Here is a 23606-nt window from a genome sequence, read left to right as displayed (position 1 = left end):
AACACTGGGACCTCCGTGATGGTGGTGTGAAGATAAACTGTACAATGCTCGTGTCTTTGTGCATCAGTTGTGTATCATCATGTGTCAGTGTGTGCGGACGGCTCCCATCTCACTGGTGCAAGCGCCACTCCACGGGGCCTTGCGCGCTCACCTCGACTGGTGCTCGGGTAGGCACTTCTCTTTGACCGTGACGAGTGGCCCTGGGTCATGTGCGAGTGGCCGTCGTCCTCGGCAAGCTGAACCCCTGTCCACAGGAAGAACACAACATCTCACCCTCGAGTTGGGGACCAAGGCTCATCACCATAAATGATGTCTGTCTTTCTCTCAGCCACGAAGTGTGAAGGGGCCCATATCCAAGCCCTACCATGTCTTCTGTCTGCAGTCTCATTTCCTTATTATTCATTCCTTAGCCTCTGCTGGTCTGAATTTTAGTTAATTCTCCTGACTCCACCTAGAAGTTTGTACAGAGACCTCCGAGTGCCTTCTAAATTTAGTGCGTTCTTTTCAGTCTTCCCCTTCTCGTAACCACCTCCTCAGTCCTGACATCCTTTCACTGGGCTTCCTGGCTCTCCTCCTGCTCGTGCCTGTTTTCCCCACCTGGTCTCCAAACACGGGAGCTCCTCAAGGCTCCACTGCCCACACAACACTCCTGCAGAGCCAACCGCCTACTAGGACCTGAGCCAGATGTCATCCGGGGGAATCCAAACTGGAACTTGGAACCCCATCCGAAATGAGTATTTAAATTTCCAGGGTCAGCACTCTTGGGGGCAAGAGTTGTCTCCTGGGCTCCCTGACCCCACACTATACACTCTTCCCCCAAAGCCAGAGGATTCGTAAAACACAGCCTCATCGTTTATGCCTCTGCTGGGAGCCGCTTGAGGGCCTCTGACCCCTCGAGTCCACACACACTGCGGACCCTGACTCCGTGCAGCAGCCTGAGGGGCCAGGCCGGGAGAGCAGCGCTCACCCAGCGAGAGCAGCTTCCGGTAGTTCTCCATGTTGTCCTGAACCGGGTTCTGGGGCTTCCGGTCCTCGGTGAGGGCCACCATATCCTGGTACGACACCGCATCCTGCAACAGCAAATGCACACCTCTCCTCAGTGGAGTCCACTCTCGTGGACGACAAGGACAGGACAACGCTTGGCGGCATGGGAGCCACACACACACGCGCACACGGTGTGCAGCCTTGCCCTCATGCAGCTTATCATTTGTTTGGAGAGAAACAATCAGAGAACAGTAAACAACAAAGTGGGGTGCAGAGAGTCAGCGCTAAGCGGCTTTAGCGGGGGGACAGCTCAGGGTGGGCTGGGACGGTGAGCAAAGACCGCAGAGGCCGTGGGTGGGGTGGTGAGTGGTGGTGGGACTCTGGCCCGGACAGGGGTGGGAAGCTTCAACAGGCTCAGTGTCAACTGCACACAGCGTTTCCAGACACCTGGTCAGCAGAGTGACCGGCTTCCATCCCCAGGCCCGCTGTGTCCTGTGTCCGCCTCCGCCGTACACTGTGGGCCCTTCTGGGTATGGACAAGTTCTGAAGAACCCGGGGGTGACCTTAAGCACAGAGCACCTTCCTCTCCCAGCTGCCTTTTCTGCTTTGACACACATTCCCTTGCAAAGCATCTTAGGAGTCCCTACATCACGCGGGACAGCCTCCTGCACAGGACCTCACAGGACCTCTTCTCACTGCTGCACTAAAACGTCACTAGTTTCGGGGAGTCGTGGTCCCAGGGAGCCTGGAGACAGACTCAAGGAGCGAGGTGGAGCCGTGGGAAGCCCGCAGGCTGTGGGGCCAGAGAAGACTCCAGGGTCAAAGGAGCTTATGCACCGTTTACGACCGAGCAACCCTGGGAGCAGACGTCTTTCCAAACCTCAGGTCCTTCATCTGTGAAATGGAGAGAAGGGCATCGGCCTGCCCTGTAGCACTGTGGGAGTGGATGTCCTGCGATGTGATTTGTTGTTTAAGCATGGAGAAAAAGGTAAATTGTTGTCACTACTGAACTATTATGTCAAGATATTTTGATATTAAATTTGCTACAGTTCTGGAAAGTGGCACAGATATTACAGCCATGCATAAATGCACACACACACATACAAAAAAAGACACAATCAGGTGCATCGCCTACTGAAAAAAATAAACAGGCACAGGCACTGGGGTCTATGAGGAAAGCCTCATTTGTAAGACAACTGCCCATGTGCAGTGATTAAAAAGCAAAAGGCCACCACCAACACTAAGCAGAACTTCAAAAACGAACTCTTACCAGGCCAGGCCTTAGGATTTTTAGGACAACACACTACAAAAGATCAGGAAGCACTCACTGCAAAATCGGCTGGGACCACCACCGGCCACCCTTTCTGGTGGGAGCCTGTCTCCTCCTGTCAGAGGGCGGCTCCCCAGAGCGGGCACCCCGCTGGGCTCGGGGCCGATAGTGCCTCCATCCTAAGGCCTCAGCCCTGGATTATTGCAAAGCGGGAGAAGCCCGCTGGGAGCACAGTTGTATTTGTGGTGGGAGAGGGAGGGAACCAGAACTCCTAACTTGCGGGCTGCCAGAGAGCAGATGAGGTCAAGACCCCGGGGGGCTGAGGGTGCCCGAAGGGCACCAGCCCTGGTGCTAACAGACGCCAAAGGGCGATGGCAAAGGGAAGGGGCGTTGCTCATATATTTCTCTCCGCTTGCCTAATCTGAGTAACATAAATGTAATGTATGTTAAATTTTGGACTACGTTGTTGCTAGGAAAGAAGAATGCTGCTTTGACTTAAATTAAGTTGACCTATTCAAGTGGGTAGCCCTAAGCAGCTGTTCTCTTTGTATCTGTGATCAACCACGGATCTAAGGTGGCACAGGCCACTGCCACGTTCCCTGTTACAGATGCTGTCCGGAGAACAGCACCCACACTGCTGCATCCTCACATGACCTACACGCATGAACAATGCATGCTGAAGGAAGATGAGAACTTTGTTTGTTATTTCTATGACACCAAGGTAGGAGGAACCAGTGGCTCCCAGACCTCTGGACCACACACAGGGGACCAACGCTTTCCAGTAGCGAGGACGGGCATTTGAAAAGCAAAATAAGACACAATCCTACTGCCAATCTGCTATCACCTTCATTTCATAAGAGTACTTTAACACCCCCAAATAAGGACACCCGCAGTTCCTGTTTTCCCTGAAGATGAGTGAACGCTTGGTCCCAGGCTTACAGAGCAGTTAACTGGAAACCCCTGACATCCATCACTTCGTGGGGGCAAATGCACACTAAAGAGGTTTCTTCTTCAGAGTTTCTACGATTTAATGTTTTTATCTGGATTCCTAAAATTTGGTCAATTTGGTTTCTCCAAATAAGAAACCAAAATTAGTGACAAGCTAAGTGTGTCCCACACATGGAGGCCTCTCCCTGGGACAAGGTCATAACACACATCTGGAGCACCGGGGTCACCTCCGACCCAGCCCACCCTCCACATCCCCTCCCTCCCTTCCACATCCCCGCCCCCATCGGTACTGCTGCCGCAGAAGCTCTGCTTTCAGTAACGGGATGCCATCCCCCTCCTTCTCACACACCTGCACGTTCTGGCTTGCCTCCAGGACACAGGACAAATGACAAGAGTTTTGGGGGTAGAATTCAGAGCCCTCTGTCACCTGACCCCACCTTTCAAACCCCGCTACAGGGAGTACCGTTACCGCATCTCGGGGCACTGGGGACAGACTGCACCTCTGCCCTTGCATTCCACCCACTCTGGCTTTCATCTGGTGCCGCTTCGGGGCTTGCGCCGGGCTCTCCTGAACACCTGGGATCCCCCGCCCCAGGGGGCACCTGGCCAGCTGCTCCTGTCCCTGTGACAGTCCGCTACCCTGTCTCTTCCTTAAGAGCGAGCTGGACAGCCAGCGTCAGGCACAGCATCTCTCTCTACAGAGACTCCCCGCATGCTTGCTGAACACCCTCCTGTTACAAGACAGGAGGCTCCCAGGACGGGTCCCGCCTGGTCACCACCATGCGCCCAGGGCCGCAGGCCCCGCACCCTCCTCCACGCTGCCGTGTCACATGTGACCCTCTCTCTCAAGGCCCGTCTTCCCTGTACCCACAGCCAGTGATGCCCACAGCGCCTCCCTCGTGCCAGGCATCGCACTGCGCCCATTCCATCTACGTGTGACTCTCACCCACTCCTCACAACAGCCCGCCCGCTTCACAGATGAGGATACCAAGGCTCGGCTTCGTTAATGGTCTGAGGCTGCACAGCTAGCAGGTGGCAGAGCCAGGCTCCAGACCCAGCTCTTCCAGGCCCCGGGGGCTTCTGCTCTCCCCCCAGGTCTGCTCTGTGGATGTGCAACTTTCCTGGCTCCCTACTGAGGACCAGAAACACCTGCAGGGTCGATGGGCTTCCCTGGCCCAGGAGGAACAGCCGTTGCGGACGACGCACCACGTGACACAAACGCTGAGCGGAAAAGCGCTCCTCTGATCCCGTGGATGAACCAGAAAACAGGCAGCAGTTCCCCAGCCACCAGTCACCCCTGGGGACAGGACAGGCTCCTGGGGAGTCGCTGGGGCTCTCCCCAACCCAGGTAGGATTCTAGCGGGCAGATAACTCAGCCTCTCGGGAAAGAAAGGCATCTCTGCCATGAAATGAAGACAGCCTTCCTAGAATGAGTGGAGACCTAAGCATACCTGTGATCTTGTCTCGTAATCCATCACAGAGTCCCGACGTTTGTGCTCTCTTTCCTTTGCAAAAGCCACTTTCTCCATCAGAGGAAGGGAAAGATCCCGCTGATGAAACCCTGGAAGACAACAGGCGTCATGAGGGAACAAGGCACAGTCAACCTGGCACGCGCACTGGGGAGCAGTCGGAGGAGGACCTACTGCTCCTGGGGCTCCGGGCGTACGGCCAGCGGGCCCGGGACTCCAGGTCCCTGCCTCTGCCCTTCCGGTGCTCCCGCTCGTGGGCTCGCTCCCAGTCTCGGTCCCAGTCTCGGTCCCAGTCCCGGTCCCAGTCCCGGTCACCTGAGGAAGCAGACATTTCAGGAGCTGACCACGTGTCCTGACACGAGTGCGCTCACTTCACGTGCACATACCCCTCTGGAAGGGATGCTAGGAGACGGATCCTGAACAGGGGTCCCAAGTGCAACCCGACACCCGGGCCCCGGACCACTGTTTCTGGGGGCCTCGCCTAGGTGGGCCTGGTCTCAGTCAGGGCTAACACTGAGCTGAGGAGTTGGTTCCCCCTTCAGGTTCTCCTGGTCTCCCAACTCCCACGTGGTCAGGTCCACATTCGGGAAAATGGACTTCAGACCCTCCACCGCCTCGCTTACCCCAGTCAGTCTTAATGTGCACGTAACTTTACCCCAAAGAAATGAAACACCCACCTGCCCCAAAAGCAACGCTCCTTCAAAAAGTTCACCGAAGAACCTTTAACAAATAAAACAGCTTTGGAGGCAAAGGGGTGATGAACTCTGCCCCTCCTGGGAGGCTGTGGACACAACCTGAAACAGCCTACTGCAAAATTCACATAGCTTTAAACATTTTCTCTCATCATTAAGAGAAACAGCTGTATTTCACGCCACACACGTGTCTGCTTCGACGTAAGAACGACTCCTTCCATCCTCACTGATTTCCTTCCCCCTCAGACCTCTGAGCAGCAGCCCTGCCCCAGGGAAGTCCTGCGCGGCCTGGATGGCGCGGTGACCGGGCTACTCACTGCAGCAGGCGGAGTGTGGCGGCGGGGCCTCTGCTGCCTTCCGGCTCATGCTGCCTTCGCTGTGGGCGTCACTGCTGGTGTCGTCTAAGAGGGCACCACACACGACTTAAGGTCTTGTCCGTGCTCGCCAGTCCCCTCTAAGTAGCCCCCCCGGCTGGCCCCCACCCCTTGCTGCAGTGGTCAGACCCTCTCGCCCCGCCCTTCCGCCCCCGCTGGGCAGGAACGAGGCTGTGACCCTCCCGATGGCAGCGCCAGGTACAACCTGCTGGGGTGCCCCCTGCCCCCGCCCCAGTTCCACAGAGCCTGGGCCAGGGCGCTGTGTGTGCAGGCTCCCTTCCAGTCAGAGGCCCACGGTCTCCTTCCCTCTCGCATCCTAACCAGGAGGGATTCTGCTCCGCGGGGACACGGGGCACCGGCTCTCATTGGGCTGTCACAGCTGGGGAGGGAGGTGCAACTGGCACGCTGTGGGCAGAAAGGCCGGGAGGCCACCTACGTCCTATGGCAGGGCAGTCCCCCACTCCCCGCGAAGAGGACGATCGGCCTAGAACATCAGGGGCACTGCGCGGGGCACCCCAGGGAGCTCCGCCTTCCTCTCCCGCTCACCTTCCGGTTCGTACATCTCCTTGTAATTTTCCAGCAGAGTAACGAGCTTCTCGCAGTTCTCTGGCTTTTTTGCACGCACCCAAGGCTTGATCTTTTCTGGAAGGATGGTCAGGTACTGCTCGAGGACCAAGAGCTCGATAATCTCCTCCTTGGTGCGAGTCTCCGGCTGCAACCAATCGAGGCAGAGGTTTCGGAGTTTGAGCAGGGTCTTCCGAGGCCCGACAAATTCCACGTAGAGGAAGTTCCGAAACCTCTGATGAAAGAATTCAGAGTCAGTGGCGGCTTCTCCTATGGCGGCATCCGGCTCCTGAGACAAGTCACTGTCTAGCTCACACAGATTTGGGGCCCAAGACCTCTTGGGTTTGGTGGCAGACAAGTACTTTGGAGGCAGCATCTCTCTAAGGAAAATTTTCACTGGAGGAACCCAACATGAGTCAACAGGAAAGACGCGGCAGCCTGGGACAGTCAGTACTCAGGGACCTGCGGATCGTAAGGAGACATACACATGTCCCAGAAGTCGAGGACCAGGCAGCAGTGTGGGGCTGCCCGACAAGGGCACCAACAGTGCTTTGTGAACAGGCCAAGGGCAGAAGAGAGGCATCAAACCCCAACACACAGACACATGCACAGGCAGGCGTTAAAGCACCACACACACCCGTGTGAGGAGTGAGCTCTGCTACTAACTGGTTCTGTGACCCTGGGCCACACAGCCCATGTCCTGCCATCTGTCCCCTTATCTACAAAATGGGAACAACAGACCTACACCCCTTCTAGAACTGTGAGGCTTAAATAAGCCAATACACCTAAAAGGCCTAACCACCCAGCACACAGCACATGGGGATGCCCAAGGTGCTGGCCATTACTAAAATGGGATGTCGGTATTTTTTCTTAGCAAAAACGGAAAGGGGGTCGTGAGGGGCTCAATTCTGCCATTTCTGAGCATTTCTTCCCCTAACATGGTTGTTAAAACAGCATACAACACGTGAAAGGTAGAAGACCACATAAAAATGTTACAAGTGCTCAGCTCTGGGTAATGCGATTGCAAGTGCTCTTAATAATTTCCCTGAACCCGCGCTGCTGTTAAGTTAAAATTCAACGAAATTAAAAGTTCAGCTCCTCTGTCACACCAGCTACATTCCAAGCGCCAGTGGCTACCCTACTGCACAACACGGAACATCGCCCTCGTGGGAGCAAGTTCTATTGGCCAGAGTGGCTGGACAGCATCTGAGTTTGCAGGAAAGCTCAGGACCCCTGCGTCAGCAGTGCCCACCCTTCTGAGGAGCGTCTGCCCCACAGCCCAGCCTTGGGCTCGTGCTAACACCACGTCCTCTGGGACCCTTCCCGAGACTCACTTCCTCTACTAGTGTTCCAAGCACTTGCTGCATTTAGTCTTAAATATTTGAGCTCACGTGCCTATGCCCCCACTGTAAACTCTGGTAAAGGGATGAGAGACAAACTTTTCCATCACTGGAAGAGTCAGGTATCAACACTGATAGAGCATGTTGACGATAATGTACGCAAACCCATTTTAAAATTGGTTTTAGACACAGGCATGCATTCTTACTACAGGCCTGCAGAAGCAGAGTGCAGTTTCTGGGTTAAGCTCTGCAGCACTGTTTCCAAAAGAACACCCTGGCATTTCACTTACCCTCACCTGCCCACTTTTCTACCAGCCCCTTCCCGGTATTCCCGACAAACAGGCATGGGAAGCACTGTGCGGTATATGTGGAGCTCTCTTACAGCGCTGCCTAGCACCGAGGGGGAAGGTTAAAGGAAGTACCAGTGAACCCACAGAAACCCTACACAGGTGATAAACACCTATTATTCATATCAATGGTGAGAAAGTGATCAAGCGACCATAGGACTTCTTCACACCCCTGCACATCCTCCTGCTTTTATCAATCTTTTCAAATATCTAGCTTGCCTCCACAGAACCAGCTTTCTACTTTGATAATCCTCTGTATCATTTATTTCCTTACTTGTCTTTTAGTATCTGCTCCCTCCCTTCTTAAGAAAACTTTTTAGACCAAGTATAAAAGCTGATTTTCCCTTTTCCTTTTGTTCTAACGTAACCAACTAAGGCTATATGTTTCCCTTCACCTAAACCATTTTAGTTGCATGTGGTTTCTATTATGTAGCCTTGTTATTAGTGGTCAGCCACAACTGGAGCAAGAAAGTAGGCAATACAGGAAAGAAATCTAGGTTTGGGTGAATTAACTTACCTGACAGTTTTGTACTTCTGGCTTTACTTCCAGAGAAGAACAAAACCACATGCAGCAAAAATTCTTTTTGTTTTAAAAGGAAAAACCAGTAAGTTAAAAAGAATTTTTTTTTAATGTCTAAAGAGAAAACAAAAGGTGTTTCAATTATTCAGTCTCAAAGTAGCCTTCATCATTTGGGCATGAATGCAGGGGACTCTCTCCAGACAGTGGTGGGCTCCGCTCCGCCCCGTGTAAACTGCCCTCCCACTCTCTCTGCATCATCCTCTGGAGCTTCAGCACCAACTACACAGATGCACCTCCATTCGGAGACCCTGGAGACCCTGCCACTCCCGCCCTGCCTGCCCTGCCCTCCTCGATGACAAACAGGACACTAGACAACACCCTGCTGGGCAGGGGAAAGAAAGGGCAAGCGTCCAGGCTCTGGAGAGCTGATGAGACAGCTGGGACAAGAGAACACAGTCGAGTTTACCCAACAACTGGCTAAGAGGGACTGCCGTGACAAGAGCAGGGCCCTCAAAAGCCAGCAGGCCTGTGCGGGACAGAGGGGCGGGCAGGGAGCCCAAGCCTGCTCTGTGGCATCCAATTCCAGAGAGAACTCCAGTCCCCTAGATGACAGCAGCCCCACCTCTCAGAGGCCACAGGACACCCTTGGGTATGTAAATCACCTGTTTGGGAATAGGATCCTTTCTGGAACTTCAGAACAAGTGTTCTTATCCACAGGAACAGAGTCAAAATGCCAGGGACCTGCAGACATTTTAAAGAAATACATGGACAAGTAAACATGGAAGAAATGTAAAGAGTGTCAGAGAATTCACTCTCCAAATGGCTGTGGACCAAGATAGCATTGGGAGTGAGGCCTTATATACCATATTCAAGAAAAGGCCCATTCCCATGTCATATAGACCAACCAGAGACAAGAAGCAGAAAGCTTTCAAATTTTCTTTATGAAACCAGAATAATTAAAACATCTAAGACAAAGAGAGCACTAGCAAACTGCAGACCAAACTCACTTATAAAAGCAGACATAACAGTCTTAACACTATGGCTAATGAACATCATTCTACAGAGTTTCAGCCAATTACAAGAAAATCTGGGGCATGAACAAAGAAAGATATAAAATTATCACTCTCTTATGTAAGACCGTCCACTCAGATATTGCAAATCAGTGGAAACAGACCTTATAATAGTAATAATAATTTAGTAAGAAACCCATTTATAACAGACTCCCTAAATATGGACCGACAATAACCAATTTGAAAAAATGGGAAGAACTCCATTGTAAAAATACAAAAGATTTAACAGAAGAAGACAGCACCCATAGGAACAAACTTATACATTATATGGCAATAGAAAAGGCAATAACCAGAGAGACACAGGATAATCATGGAAAATATACGGATCTAGCATATGAAAGCTCTAAATACCCCCTATACTACCTAGCGGAATTTCAAAGAATATAAATGTTGGGGAACTTCACAATGGTTCTAAAGTTGACCTGGAAGAATTTCACTTGGATCAATATTTTGAAAGTTCATACATCAAAAGGCCAACAAACCACACACAAAAAAGAAGTATCTTAATATAATCTCAGGGTTAAGAAAGTTCTTTTCTAGTATGATGCCTAAAGGCAGAAAGACGACAAAAAAGTAACAAATGATGTTCTTGTTTATACCATCAAAGCCAAAGCAATAAACCAACCACCTAAAAAAGGACCAAAAAAGACAAGAAGACTGATTCATTTAAGAATTGTAATATAAGTTTACTGTATGTACACAATTGAGTATGTAGAACTCTATGAAAGTGGCATTAAAAAATAGTAAGGAATGCATATAGATTACTTCAATAAATAATAATGGTAACAGGAGATCTAGCCAATCATTCACTTGGGGAAAGAGGTCACACCATATATGAAAATGCTAAAACTAAGATCAAAATAAATAAAAGATTAATTTTTATAATCCTGGAGCAGGGACGGGATCTTCTAACCTGACAATAAAATTGGGAAACAGGGACAACTTTGACTTTGTATACATACTTCTCTAATCGCATTAATTTTTCTTCCCACTAGGCATGTGTTTGAAGCATAAAGCACCAGTAGGTAAAAATTATACTTAAGAACTGTAAGGCTTAAAAAGTTTGATAAGGAAGCAACAATTTTGCTAAGAAAATATAAATATTTGGTAAACCTGACTCAGGAAGCAGAGGAAAATCCAGGGAAGAAATTTAAAAAGATGAAATGACCGAAGGAGCAACTTCCCATAAAATTTCCATGAGCGAAGTATTTACCATGTTATAAAAACCCTTCCAGAGCACAGAAAAGAGACGGAGGACTTCCTGCTCATTGATAATATGACCATGTGAACACCCTTAAATATCCTGTCACAAGGTAGATGCCAACTTGTATGCTGAAAATTCACCTATTCCTTTTCTCAATTCAAATTCAGGACTAGAGTCAACAAATGTGATCTCTGTTAAATGTGCTCAAGATTTTCTGACCAGGCCGACGAAACAGCCCTTGGTCTGCAAGGGCGTTGAAAAAGAAAAGATTTTTAATAGAAAAACCTGAAAAACAGTTGGACCTTACCTACTCCTTCCCACAATGGCAGAGGAAATTCATTTGAGAGTAAGAAAGGGCCTTGGGAACAGAATAATCATAAAGATAGATAACATATATGTTGTGTGAAGAAAAAACTGGAGACACATATCCTGCAAATTTTATAAAGGGCAAATTGGTTACTTATCAAAATTAAAAAATGTAATATCCTGTCCTATTAACTCTACTATGAATTTATCCCAGAGATATGTAATGACATATGTGCAAAAATATATTCATTGAAGTACTGTTATGACAATGGGCAAAATATGGTATGTTTATGATTATGAAACCTTTTAAAATAACGAGGCAATTGTAAATAAATGGATATGAGACGACCTCTAAGGTAGTTAAGTGCAAAATGGGACACACCAATGTGCACAGCATTCTAAGGAATTATAAAAACAGATGTCATTTACTTAGACGGTTTCTGGAAGGACACAGAAGAGACTGTTAATAGTGATTAATGGGCGTCCCTGGTGGCGCAGTGGTTGAGAGTTCGCCTGCCGATGCAGGGGACACGGGTTCGTGCTCTGGTCCGGGAAGATCCCACATGCCGCGGAGCGGCTGGGCCCGTGAGCCATGGCCGCTGAGCCTGCGCGTCCGGAGCCTGTGCTCCGTAACGGGAGAGGCCACAACAGTGAGAGGCCGACGTACCGCAAAAAAAAAAAAAAAAAATTGTGATTAATAGTGACTGCCCCTGGGGAAGGGAACTGGGGGCCAGGGGAGGAAGGGCGACTTAACTTTTTCATTGTATATTCCCCTTTTGTTTTTATTTTATCATGACATGTATTAACTAGTCAAAAAAATAAATTCACAGTTAAAACAAAATGATAAACAAAAGCACTGGTGGAGGTCTTTCGAGACCATGCTGCCCACTGAGTAGGTGCTGGCAGCACGACCACCTTAATGCTGAGGGGTCTCCTCCCCTCCCTGTCCACCACCCCACCCCACCCCACCCCCACCCTGGTCTGAGTCCAAGGTCACACCCTAAACTGGCCGTTTGCAGATGATATGATAGGCAATTTAGAAAACCCCCAAAAATCAACTTTGAAACTCCTCAGACCCAAGAAGTACTTAGGGAAACTGCAGCTCCAAGCTGAAACAGCACTCACAACTCTAGCAACTATTAGTACATAAATGCAATGCCATTCGCTATCCTGGCGATTCCACTTCTGAACTTGAACTGACAGACCTATGTGCCCATGAGCACAGACACAGTTCTCAAGGGTGTTCACAGAAGCACTGTTTACAACAGTGAAGAACAGGGACAGGCAGGAGAATGCTCGAGCAGATTCAATGGCAGAGACCACTGACGGCTACGCAGCAGACATGAAAATAAAAACGGTACACATTTTCCACGCTATAAAAACTAATCAGAATAAAAGCAAACCAGAAAAGGAGGGGGAAAAATATTTTGCAGCATAGATGACAGTTAATAGGTCTTAGAAAGCAGTGAGAAAAAAGTAAGTGGCTCCTCATGAAAATAAAGGACATTAATACACAGCTCCTAAAATCAGTGACAGGAGCCAACATCTGTATCAGAAATCAAAGAAATGTAAAATATTACGGTGAACACGTTTTACGCTTACCAAATGGGCAACTATTTCAAAATAAAAATCAGTGTTGGTGGGAAGCTGGCTGGTACAAGTGTGAATCCTATTTCTGGATATCATTTTGGCATATATCTAAAAAACATTAAAAATACCTATTCCTTTTGAAACAGCAAGTCTCCACTTAAGGACAAAGACAGTCAAGTAGATAAAAATATAAGTTAAAAAAGAAAAAAGCTACAAAGTCAGCTGCCCACCACCACTAAGTCCTTGTATGTACATCTACTCTCAAATATGTTGCAGGAGTGATGGCAGGTGACATAACGTCACCCAAGGAGCACATCCGGGAACATGCTATTATGCAATGGCGGCCCTAACACAGGGCAGATCCCTGCACAGCAACCAGAGGCAAAGCAGGGAAAGGAAGCACGGGTCAATGTTCTCCTACAGGCTTACCTGACTGCAGGTGGCCCCTCAGGAGGAGCCGAGTGACCCAGCCTTCAGCCCCGACTCACCCTGTCCTCCGCTGGCAGCCCAAAGGGCACCCAGGAATGAGGCCATTGCTGAGTTACCACCTGCCAGGACCCCATACTCACCTCACCCTTTGGAAGACCCAGGTGAACTCCTCCTGTGACAGCGACTCTGGCCAATCGAAAGCATAACTGCTCTTCCCACTTCGCCCCCACTTCCCCAGTCCAGCTCCTGCCTCCATGGCAACAGCCATGCCTACCACTGAAGAGGACAGAAGATACGTGTCGGGTGTGGCTGAGAGGAAGAAAGCATCAGGGAAGAGTCATCCACGGGCTTGCCTGGCATGACCAAAGGCAGTGTTGAGGCCGAGGGGGATGCCTGTCCAAGGACGGCCCAGAAAGGCCATCACAGAATCAAGATGTGCTGGGGGACGCACAGCCCAACAGAGAAAGGGAGCACCTGTACTTATGCCAGGCCTCAAAGTCCCTGAGGCAAGGACTACATCGCCTTTCTCATCACTGTATTGTTACCTTCACAGGACTGGCACGTAGAGGGTGTTCAACAAACTGTGTTTGGGTTTTTTTCTACTTAGATGCAAAAACATTTAAATCCAATCTAGAAAAGTCTAAATAGTAGCCCTTGACCATGAAAGGTTATTCCAGGAATACAAGGATGATATCCCATTAGGGTAGGCTGTTATATAAGGGATTAGAGGGGGAAGGGGATTCCATGAGCATTGTTGCACATTACAAAGCATCTGCAAACTTCAACCTTTCCTTGTATGTCCCTAGCAAAGAGTAAGACTAGGAGACCATCTAAACACAATAAAGACTTATCTCAAGTGCAAGCAAGCATTAAACACTAAAGGTAGGGAAGCCCTCCACCATACCCACCATTCAGCACTATTTTGGAAGTCCTAGCTAATGCAACTGATAAAAAAGAAGTGAAAGGTATAAATGTGGAAAAAGCATTATTTTGAATTCAAAAACCTTGGCAGTTAATACAGCAAGAAAAAAAATTCCAGGAATAGCAAAATAAATAAACCAATTCTCATTAATAAATTCAGTGACGTATTTGCAACTCCAAATAAAATTTTTTTAATGTACAGAAGGACACAGAGCAGGTCCTAAATAAATGAAGACATGTTTTTGCACAGGACCATGAAAATTGTTGTCAATCCTCCCTTGAATATAAGTTAAAATCCAATAAAATGTGGGAGTTTTGACAAACTGAGAATCCAGTTTCTCCAGAAGACTAAATGTACAGAAATATCAAGACAATTCTGAACAAGAAGGTATGTGTGCAGCAAGGGTGGGGGATTGTCTGTAAAGTGACCCAAACATATAAGAACACGAAGTATTCTTTCCAACACAAGGATGGGGGTGCAATGATAAATACACTGATGGAACAAAATACACACCAGAATCTGACTCGTGTGAAAGTATATACACATGTGGGAATTTAGTTTATAGTAAAGAAAGACTTTTAAATCAAGAAAAGCATTAACTGTTTAAATACGAACTAGGAACTTCCTTAGGAGTAAATGATAAAGGGTCTTTTTAAGGAAAGTGGCAAGAAAAATCAGCCAACACTTCCATTTCTGACCAGCTATTCGAGTATGGATGTCTAAGAAGGTTGGAGCAGGCCTCTGTCTGACATTAGGAAAGACCAATAGCATCAGTGCCAGTGTCTGGCCTCTCCTCCAAGAAATTCGGTATTTCATCTCTAGAAGGCAAAGGCCACTAAGGCCAATGACAAACATACTTTGTTTTCAGAAAAATAAATCATTGCCTTCAAAAGACACCATTCCTCCAAAATTTCATCATGCAAGAAGAAATGAAAACAGATAGAATCTTTAAGAAAATGTCATGTAACATTAAGTCATGTTGCCAAGAAACTTTGTAGCTTTATTTTCTGATTACAAACATAGAAGACAGCACAACATTCAAACATTACAGATTATCCAACGTAGAAATTGCAAGCCACATCCAGTGATCACATTTGTTCCTATACTAAACCTTTTAAAGTCTGTACATATAACATCTTATTTTTACCAAAATGAGATCATACCAGGAGTTCTGTGTGTATTTTTAAACCCAGTAATTTTTGATAGACATCTTTTCAACCAGTACATATAGATTTATATCATTTTTTCTAAAGGCCACATAGTCTTCCATTCTATGGATATACCAGTTTATCTACACTTGATGGAAATGACCAATGTAAAAAATGTTTAAAGCATTAAATGAAAATACAAGGGCATAAAATTATACAGCATATGTGGCATTCTTACCGCAAATATACTCATTTATATGTACACAGAAAACAATGAGGATGTCCACACAATGGAATAAAATGAAGTTTTAGAAATCAAAGCTGCAGATGGAGATCTATTTATACAGAAGTTATTGTAGATGTTGTTAAATAGCTGCACAATATTACGTTCACACACACAGAAACATGCATATAATGGAGACTGTAAACGTGATGGGCACGTGATACGAGCTCGCCAGGTGGCACACCAGGCACTCCCCCACAACCAAATATTACTGCCTAACACCCCACATACTTTACTCTGGTAGCCTGAGTTTGAAGTGTTAGTGAATTGGGCATGATCTCATTTACGTAAAAAAACCCCAAAAAACAAAAAACTACATAGGTACTTAAACGTATGGAAGTACATACAAAACCAAACCGGAAGAAAACTTCCATAAAAACTTGTATGAAGACCATGCGTAAAGCGGGGAAAATCGAAAAAATAAATGATTAATAAAAGATACTTCATTTTGCATTTCAACTTAGAATGTTATTTTAAGTTCACCATCAGAAAAAAATACCTGAATATAAATTTGGAAGTTCAGCTGCTGTCTGTCTGTCCTCTCCTCTGCGCCAGTCACTGAGCATTGGCACCCCCTCCCCTGCGTGGCTCCCCCTCTCTCCGACCACCCACAGTGCTCCCGTGGAGTCCTCCACTCCCCACACACCCTTTGGGCCAGAACACCACTGCTGGGGCGCCACACCTAGACCCTGACCTCACTGCCAGCTGTCCTCTCAGTCTCACTGTTCACACTCAATTCTGGCCACGTGGCAAACCCATCAGCTTTGTTTCCGGGCCTGGAGGTGGGCTCTCACACACCCTAGTTACTGAAGCTCCCACATCTCCCTCCGCACTCTCTCTGCAGCAGGAGTCCCAGCATGAGTCAAGTAGTACCCAAGGGCAGGATTTTAAAAGCCAAAGGTCTGACCACATTCAGAGGATGGGGGCGAAGATGGGGACACACAGGGACCCAGCCTGACTCTGGTCGTAGGGGCCAAGGGAGGCCACTAACTCCAAGGAGAGGGAAGGAGAGGAGACAAACAAGGACAACTGGTCAGAAAAAGGTCTTACCCTCCACACCGGGCAGAGGAGCTTACGGGGTTCCAGCTGTTCTTCAACCACCAAAGACCTGTTCTTAAATACACGGGACATCTAAGCATGAAATGTGTGTGTCGTAAGCACTGTATGCAGAGTTAGGTTCGGGCAAGAGCTGGACCCCAACCACAGGGCAGTGGTCCTGCCTGATGGACAAGTGTTGCCACTGTGGTCCATGTGGAGGTGTTTATGCCATTCTCTGAGTATTTTACAGCCCTTTACTTCTATTTCACAAAAATGCATAGAAAACAAAAGCACAGTCTCACAATTAATTCATCTGAAACAAAGATGGAAGTCATCAGGCACCCCTGCCACAAGTGGGGGGGGGGGTCTTTGGCCTCAATCAAAGGATCAGTGGGTCAAGTGTTCAACTGAACTGGAAGGAACTCAACTAGTGGTGGCTGGAAATGTGGCCGGATGCGCGAGGAGAGGTAAAGAAATTCTGTGGCCCCCTGTGTGACCTCAGGTTCCCCACATCCCACCACGAGTGAGAAAAGCTCATGGTCTCTTCTCCAAGCCCGTTTCTACTTACTTAGTTTGGTGCCTCATGACGGTGCACCTAGATTCAGCCCCTCTCTCGTTCTACCTACCTCATTAAAGGGGGCTGGAATTGAGAGCTTTAAAGTCACGAACCGAGGACGTTACTTTCTTCGCTTCTCAGGGACAGCAGGGTGTGCGGTCTCTTCTCTGCTCTTGTTTGCTCCTTTCTCCTGCCTCTTTCTGCAAACCGACATTCTCTCCTTCAGCACCACGTGGAGGGAAGTGCTGTCCCAGCCTGGGCCCGCCTCACCTCCCAGCTCAGGTTCCCAACACTAGCAGCTGGGCTAGCCCGTGCCTCTGCTCACCCCCACTCCGACATTATGAGTGCACACTACAGCTCGATGCCTTCTAGGGTGTGGTTCTCAAGCCTGGGGTGACTGGGAGAAATGCACCAGCCTTTCCGGGGTGGGTATTTAGGAGGTCTGTGGCTCCCCAGGAAACAGCCATCCAGGAAGCACGCCAGGAGCTGTACTTTGAGAACCACTGCTCTAGGCTGATGCGTCCAGTGTGGTCCAGTCAACCATGAACAGGTACATGTGGACAATAGAGGCTGTTTGGGTAACAATTTCACAGGGGAATGTGAGCATGGAGTAAACAACCACTACCCCTACCGTACCAGCCACGACTCCACCCTCTGGACTCTCAGGTGGCTCCTCGCAGATAATCGCCACGTCGCCCTGGGCTTACCTCCATCATATAAACTGAGCACTTACCACTCTGCAGCAAAAGTTCCTTATCGTTGTCCATTCTGGAGGAATTTCCCCAAAAATTTCAAAAAAGAGGAAACAGTAACTAAGAGTTTAGTTTTATGGTCAGCCCCCAAATGATTCAAGAAAAAGAGTTACTTTAAAGAGATAAAACCTCTTCTGTGCCAGTAGGACATATCTGACCAATTTTTACATCAGTAACTGGCTGATCAGATTTTTGTTTTTTAAAGGGGTGAGGGCATGAAAAGGCAGACCACAAAGCATGGTTCATTTAACCATCTATAGGAGAGAGCACGCTACTCTGGTCAGACCTAATGTGAATGGAGACTGGGGAGAGCGGGGGCTGCAGACAAGGGGCTTCTGGTGTCCTGGTGACCCTAGCAAGAGCTTCACTGCAACCAGATGGTATCCCCAGGTGACCTTACAGGCCAGCGCAACCAAAGCTTTTCCACATCCTCTCATTCTGATTCCATACTCACCAAGCGAGCTCTCGCTATGGCTTCCTTTCCCATGTAGGTCTGCCTACAGGGAGAGAATGTGCTGATCATGGGTACTTTTGAATATCTAGGTTCCTGTGGTAGTGCTCTCCCACCATGAATCGATTACCAAAACTGAGAAAACAGGAACGTCGTATTTGGTCACACTATTTTCCAACATAAACCAATAATTCATTATGGCTTAGCTTCGTTAACGTGGATCTACTGATGTAAGATGAGTCCTCAGGTGAAGTAGGGCCTCTGAGTCTCCAAAGGCTTGAGTGCCAGACACGGGACTGCTGTCTGAAGCATTCACCAAGGCCAGAAAAAACCAACCCACCCCCGGGGGCTCACTGGGACAGCATGTTAGTCTTTCCCTGGGTGGTAACATGCCATCAGCATGGCCACCAATCTTGGTAAGCATGTTTTCTTACTCTCCACTTAACTGGAGTTCTCATTCAACAGACACTGAGACCAGGGATTACGTCACTCACTTCCGGAGACCCGAAGTCCAGCATGATCGCGTCCCAGACCAGGCAAGTATCAATGCTTGCTGACAGAATGAGCAATATTTGGCTATGTTGCTCACTTCCCCCCATGATATGATTCACTGAGTATGGTCTGAATCAGTCAGCAAACCATGAACAAAGAGTACAAGACCTGCTGAGTCCCCGGTTCTTCAGTACCTCTCTCAGATCCATCCAATTCACTTACCCCTCTTCTGTGACCCTAACCCAAGCCACCATCTCTCACCCAGATCCGAAGTGGTCTTCCTGGACCCACTGTTTCTACCCTCCCCTTCTGAACCCTGCAACCACATGATATTTTTAAAACACAAATCTGATTATCATGGTGCTGCCATGGCTTCCCATAGTGCTTCAGATCAAGCCCAATTACCTACCACGGATTGCAAAGCCTTTCACAGTGCAGCTCCACTTTACCTTTTTCTCATCTCAAACACCATTCTTTTCTTTCCTTTGTTCTAGGCTTCTAGTCTAGACTAGATCCTGGACTCCCAGCTCCCTTAAGACTGCTCTTCTCACAACACACTACCATCCACCACGCTTCAGGGCTCAGCCTTAATGTCCCTCACTTTCTCAGGGAGACCCTACATGGCCTCTCCCAGATTAAGTTAACTGCCTGAAGTGAACCTTCTCTTTCAAAGGCGTGAATCACACAATTATTTTTTCAATGTCTTTCATTACCCAAAAGACTATGAGCTCCAGGAAAACACTTCCTTTTCCACTTGAGGCCATGTTTGATAGATGAATCAATGAATTTCTCATGTTTGTTTATTCACCCAATAAGAAAGAAAGGGCAGACCTGAAGGAGTAGCTGAATGTTGCGAAGACCAAGGAGAATTTGGTGAACACGTGACCCACCAGAAGAGCCTGTGCATTCTCAGAGAGCACACAGGGTGCTCGTGTGGCCACACGGAACACGTGTACAGTAGGAAAGTGTCAGGTTGAGGAAGGATGTGCTCACTCCAAGGATGGGTGTGGCACTGTGAGGAGGGAATTCAGCTCACCTGGACACCGCCACCTAGCGTTTGGACCTAGTCCCTCTTCCTCTTGCAAGTCGTCTCGGAGAAGGGTAGAGCTGGGGAAGGAAAAGAAAATGTGAGCCACCGAACTTACTTCCCAATTACTGAATTTCCAGGCTGGAAATGACCCCACACAGCTGCATCTTTGCCTCCTACAGTGGTAGAGGTAAAATGATACCAAGAAGAACAGCTTTTCCTCCCAGGGTGGAAGGGCCATCGGCATTGCTCCCTGGGGTGTATGTTGTACCCTGGCTATAATCATAGCTTTTTTCCAGTGAGGGTATGTCAATCGTGTGCAAGCCAATCTCTGAGTGTCTTAGAAACTTCTCTAACAAGCAGAGCAAAACAGTAAAGACTTGGGATTGAGAAATCCTATTTAAGACCCCAATCTCCCACTTATTAGCTATGCTGCACTGGCCATCCTTCTAAAGGCAAGGGACACACACTGCAGGTACAAATTGGAGGGAAAAAATGGCTAAGAAGGTAGTATTATTTACTGCTAATTACGTGCCTCATACAGTGCTTATTAGCACCTTACTTTTAGCATCTCTGTTAATTCCCACCACAACATAATTTTCTACTTATTTCACACACAAAAAAGCAGAGGCTCAGAGAACTCAACCTCAGAACTCATGGCAATTACAGATCAACTAACGTCTTTTTGGAAAACAGTAATCTACAGACATTTTTCATGGAAACCTTGTGGAATAATGATATAGGCACCCCTTAGAAAGGTGAGTAAAACTCCAGTTCTGCCATGCGATAGCCAGTGATGCAATGCCAGAAATTTTACTGTGCTGTACACCTAAGTAGCATGAAAGACTAGCTTATATTACAATCTTAATGCCATTATCAACATTACCAGTAGATAATGGTATCATTACTTAACCTTACACAATAGCTGAGGTTGTCAACATGATCCCCGTGGACGACACATGTTTCAAGCCCCACTGTGCCTCAGAGCATGCGTTCAATCAATCAGAGGCCCCGAGGGGGATGCACCTTCAGGACTATGGCTCTGGTTTATGTTAACGCTGTCAGTCATGGGCAGATATATAACTAGGTCCCGCCCACAAACAAGGAATCCAGGGCTGCTCCCTCTCGCCCCGCCCCTCCCAGCCCCGCCCCACCTGCCAGCCCCTCCTCCGTCCCATCATTTCTCATGCCACGCCTCCCTCATAACCGCGCTCCGCATTCTCCAGGCTGTCTACGAGATTGAGGCCTTTTCCTTCATGTCACCTCCCACCGCCCTCAGAGCCTGCCACGCTCTCCTTCGCCTTCTCACTTAGATCCACCCCTTCCCCAAATCTATTAAAATTCCCACTTTCCTATGTGACCCCCGGCCATGCGCAGTTGAAACCCGTCCCACAGTCCCAGGGACAAGGCTCTGCACGCCCTCCAGGGAACACGACGCCGTCGCGCGGCCGCCAAGATGTGCCGCAGCGGCAAGCAGTGGTCCACCTGGAGCCTGCGCAGCGAAGACGGCGGGGTGAGTTCCACCTCCCAGGACGCCATACACAGCCCGCCCCGCAGTCCTACTGGCTCTCAATATGGCGCATGCGCAGAAAGCAAGGGCCGCAGGGCTCCACAGCCCCGTCCTCGGACCCGCCCCCTGTAGCCGGCTCAGTGTCAGTCAAGATGGCGCCTGCGCAGTAGGCCTCGGCTGGCACCTGTCGGCCGGCAGAGCACTAGGTGGGCAAGGGCCTGGAGCCCCTCCCTCGGGCTGCCCCTGCAGTACCACTGTCATTCAAGATGGCGCCTGCACAGTAAGCTTCAGCTACCACCCCTAGGCCAAAGTACACAGCGCTAGATGGGAAATGGTCTGCAGTCCCCTGTTAGTCATACAAAGCATAAAAGCCCCTCCCTTGGGCCCACCCCAGCAGACAGCACCGCTGTCATTCAAGACAGCGCCTCCACAGTAAGCCTTGCTCGCCACCTGTCAGTCAACAAACAGCACTAGAGTGGACAAAGCTCTGCAGCCCTCCCTCGGCCCGCCCCCTGCAGCCCCACAGTAGTTCAAGATGGCGCCTGCGCAGTAAGCCTTGGCGCCACCTGACGGCCAACAAACAGTGCTAGAGTGGGCAGGGCTCTGCAGCCCCTCCCCTGGCCCGCCCCCTGCAGCTCCGCCCTCATTCATAACAGTGCGGGCGCAATAAGCCTCGGCGCCACCTGTCGGCCAACAAGCACTGGATCAGAGTGGGCGGGGTTCTGCAGCACTGTCAGTCCCCAAAGACGGCCCGTGGCCCCACCCCCTCAGCCCAGTCGACAGGGCACCTGCGAAACACGGCTGGGTGGCACCCCCCGCCCCAGCCCTCCCCCCCAAGCCAAAAGATCTAGCCAGAAACATCCCAAGGTGAAAGCAGTTCAGGAAGGCAACGACAGGGGAAGGGGTGATGCTCTGCAACCCCCAGACCAACCAAGGAGAAACAGCGGGCACAATGATAGCCCGTAGCCCTCTCCCTCAGGACAGACAGCTCTCCAGCAACAACAGTGTCGGCAAACTCTGGGCCACATGGACCCTGCCGATAAAACAGCCCCCCAGTCACCAGCCGTCGCCCAATCTCAAGTCAGACCTCAAAACCTACGCTAGTCAGGGTGGCACGTCGCGGCAAGCGTCCGCGGCAAGTGTCGGCGGCCAGGCCCGTGACCAGCAAAGAAGGTGTGAGGTAGCAGGACCCCCGCAGCCTTCAATCACAGCAAAGAACACAGGGCACCGCTACCCTCAGCCCCGCCCCTGCGGCCACCCAGCCAAGACCAGGCCGCGCATGCGCAGCGAGCCTCAGCCGCCCCCATCAAAGATGGCGCTGAGGTAGGCGGGGCTTGACCAGTCGATCTCTTTTGAGACCTGCAGTCAAGACAGCCCTTGGCCCCACCCCAGCCCGCACCAGCCAATCAGGACAGCGCCTGCGCAGCCACTCTTATCTGACACATCAAAAGTGACGCCAGGGTGGGCGGGCCCGCAGTCTGTCACCGCCCAGAGAAAAACATCCCACAGCACGACTGCCCTCGGCCCCGCCCCTTAGCTCCTCCCGCCGCCACTGCGGCAAGCAAGTCCCGCCCCCAAAGACCGGCAAGGATGCAGGGGCAGCCGGAGCAGACCTGGCCAATCTGGGACCCCGTGGGATGGGGTGTCCTCTGCAGCCCCCCGACCAAGCTGAGGAAACGGGAGGGCGGGGCGCAGGGGGGGGCGCGCTGAGCCTTTCCGCGCTCGTTAGGTATGGCCCGCCACTTCTCCGGCACCCACCCCAGCGGACTGCGGTGACAGGAGCCCGCGGCCTTCCCGCCCCCTACCGAGGACGGCCAGCCATCCCTGTCCTCCACTATGCCCAGGAAAGGTGGCATGGGAGCCCCCACCGCAGACTCCGGCTGGCAGCGCAAGATGGCGCCGCTGCGGCAAGCGCGGCAGCCCCGGCCCGCTGACCAGGGTCTCGAACCTGCGGCATCCCATCCCCGCGCACCGTCCAGACGCGGATGTGTGGGCCGAGGCGGCCGGACTCACCTCGCCACACCGCACCTCAAGGCACCGCCCCGCCCCTGGCCGAAGGTCAGCCACGGCGCAGCCCGTGCACAGTCTACTGCCCCCACACGGCCCCGGGCACCCGGCAGCACCACCAGCCCATGGTGGACATGTCCACTCTTCCGCTCCGACCTCGTCCTCCCGCAGCTCCCGGCGTCTGCACCGAGCCCCGGCCCGCGACTCCTTGTCAGGCTCTCTGCAGAGGCGGGGCCCCGGCGCGGGCAAATCAGAAGCAGCGCTACACGCCCTGGGCCCCCCTCGCCACGCCCCCAAGCCCTGCCAATCAGGC

At 50.2% G+C, this 23606-nt stretch overlaps 1 protein-coding gene across 23 annotated transcripts in view; it reads right to left on the bottom strand.

The window, feature by feature from the left end:
• Positions 1–23346, bottom strand: part of PEG3 (paternally expressed 3) — a 30630-nt gene extending 7284 nt beyond the window's left edge. The window contains exons 1-13 of one of the 23 annotated variants that reach the window (XM_027097242.1): positions 23300–23346; positions 19786–19856; positions 18261–18303; positions 17788–17822; positions 17125–17624; positions 9171–9249; positions 8506–8568; positions 6284–6763; positions 5681–5764; positions 4846–4986; positions 4654–4763; positions 968–1070; positions 152–244 (exon numbers count right to left, since the gene is read on the bottom strand). In XM_027097242.1, coding sequence (XP_026953043.1) covers positions 152–244; positions 968–1070; positions 4654–4763; positions 4846–4986; positions 5681–5764; positions 6284–6677 — 925 coding nt within the window. In that variant the 5' untranslated portion in view covers positions 6678–6763; positions 8506–8568; positions 9171–9249; ... (3 more) ...; positions 19786–19856; positions 23300–23346. The other 22 variants (XM_027097245.1, XM_027097249.1, XM_027097240.1 and 19 more) reach the window with 22 other exon arrangements.
• Between the last annotated feature and the right edge of the window lie 260 nt (positions 23347–23606).

The sequence above is a fragment of the Aethalodelphis obliquidens genome, unplaced genomic scaffold (assembly GCF_003676395.1).
Source record: "Aethalodelphis obliquidens isolate GAN/ISIS:26980383/991018 unplaced genomic scaffold, ASM367639v1 scaffold113, whole genome shotgun sequence".
Taxonomy (NCBI): Eukaryota; Metazoa; Chordata; class Mammalia; order Artiodactyla; family Delphinidae; genus Aethalodelphis; species Aethalodelphis obliquidens.
This window is presented reverse-complemented; position numbering and strand designations above follow the sequence as displayed.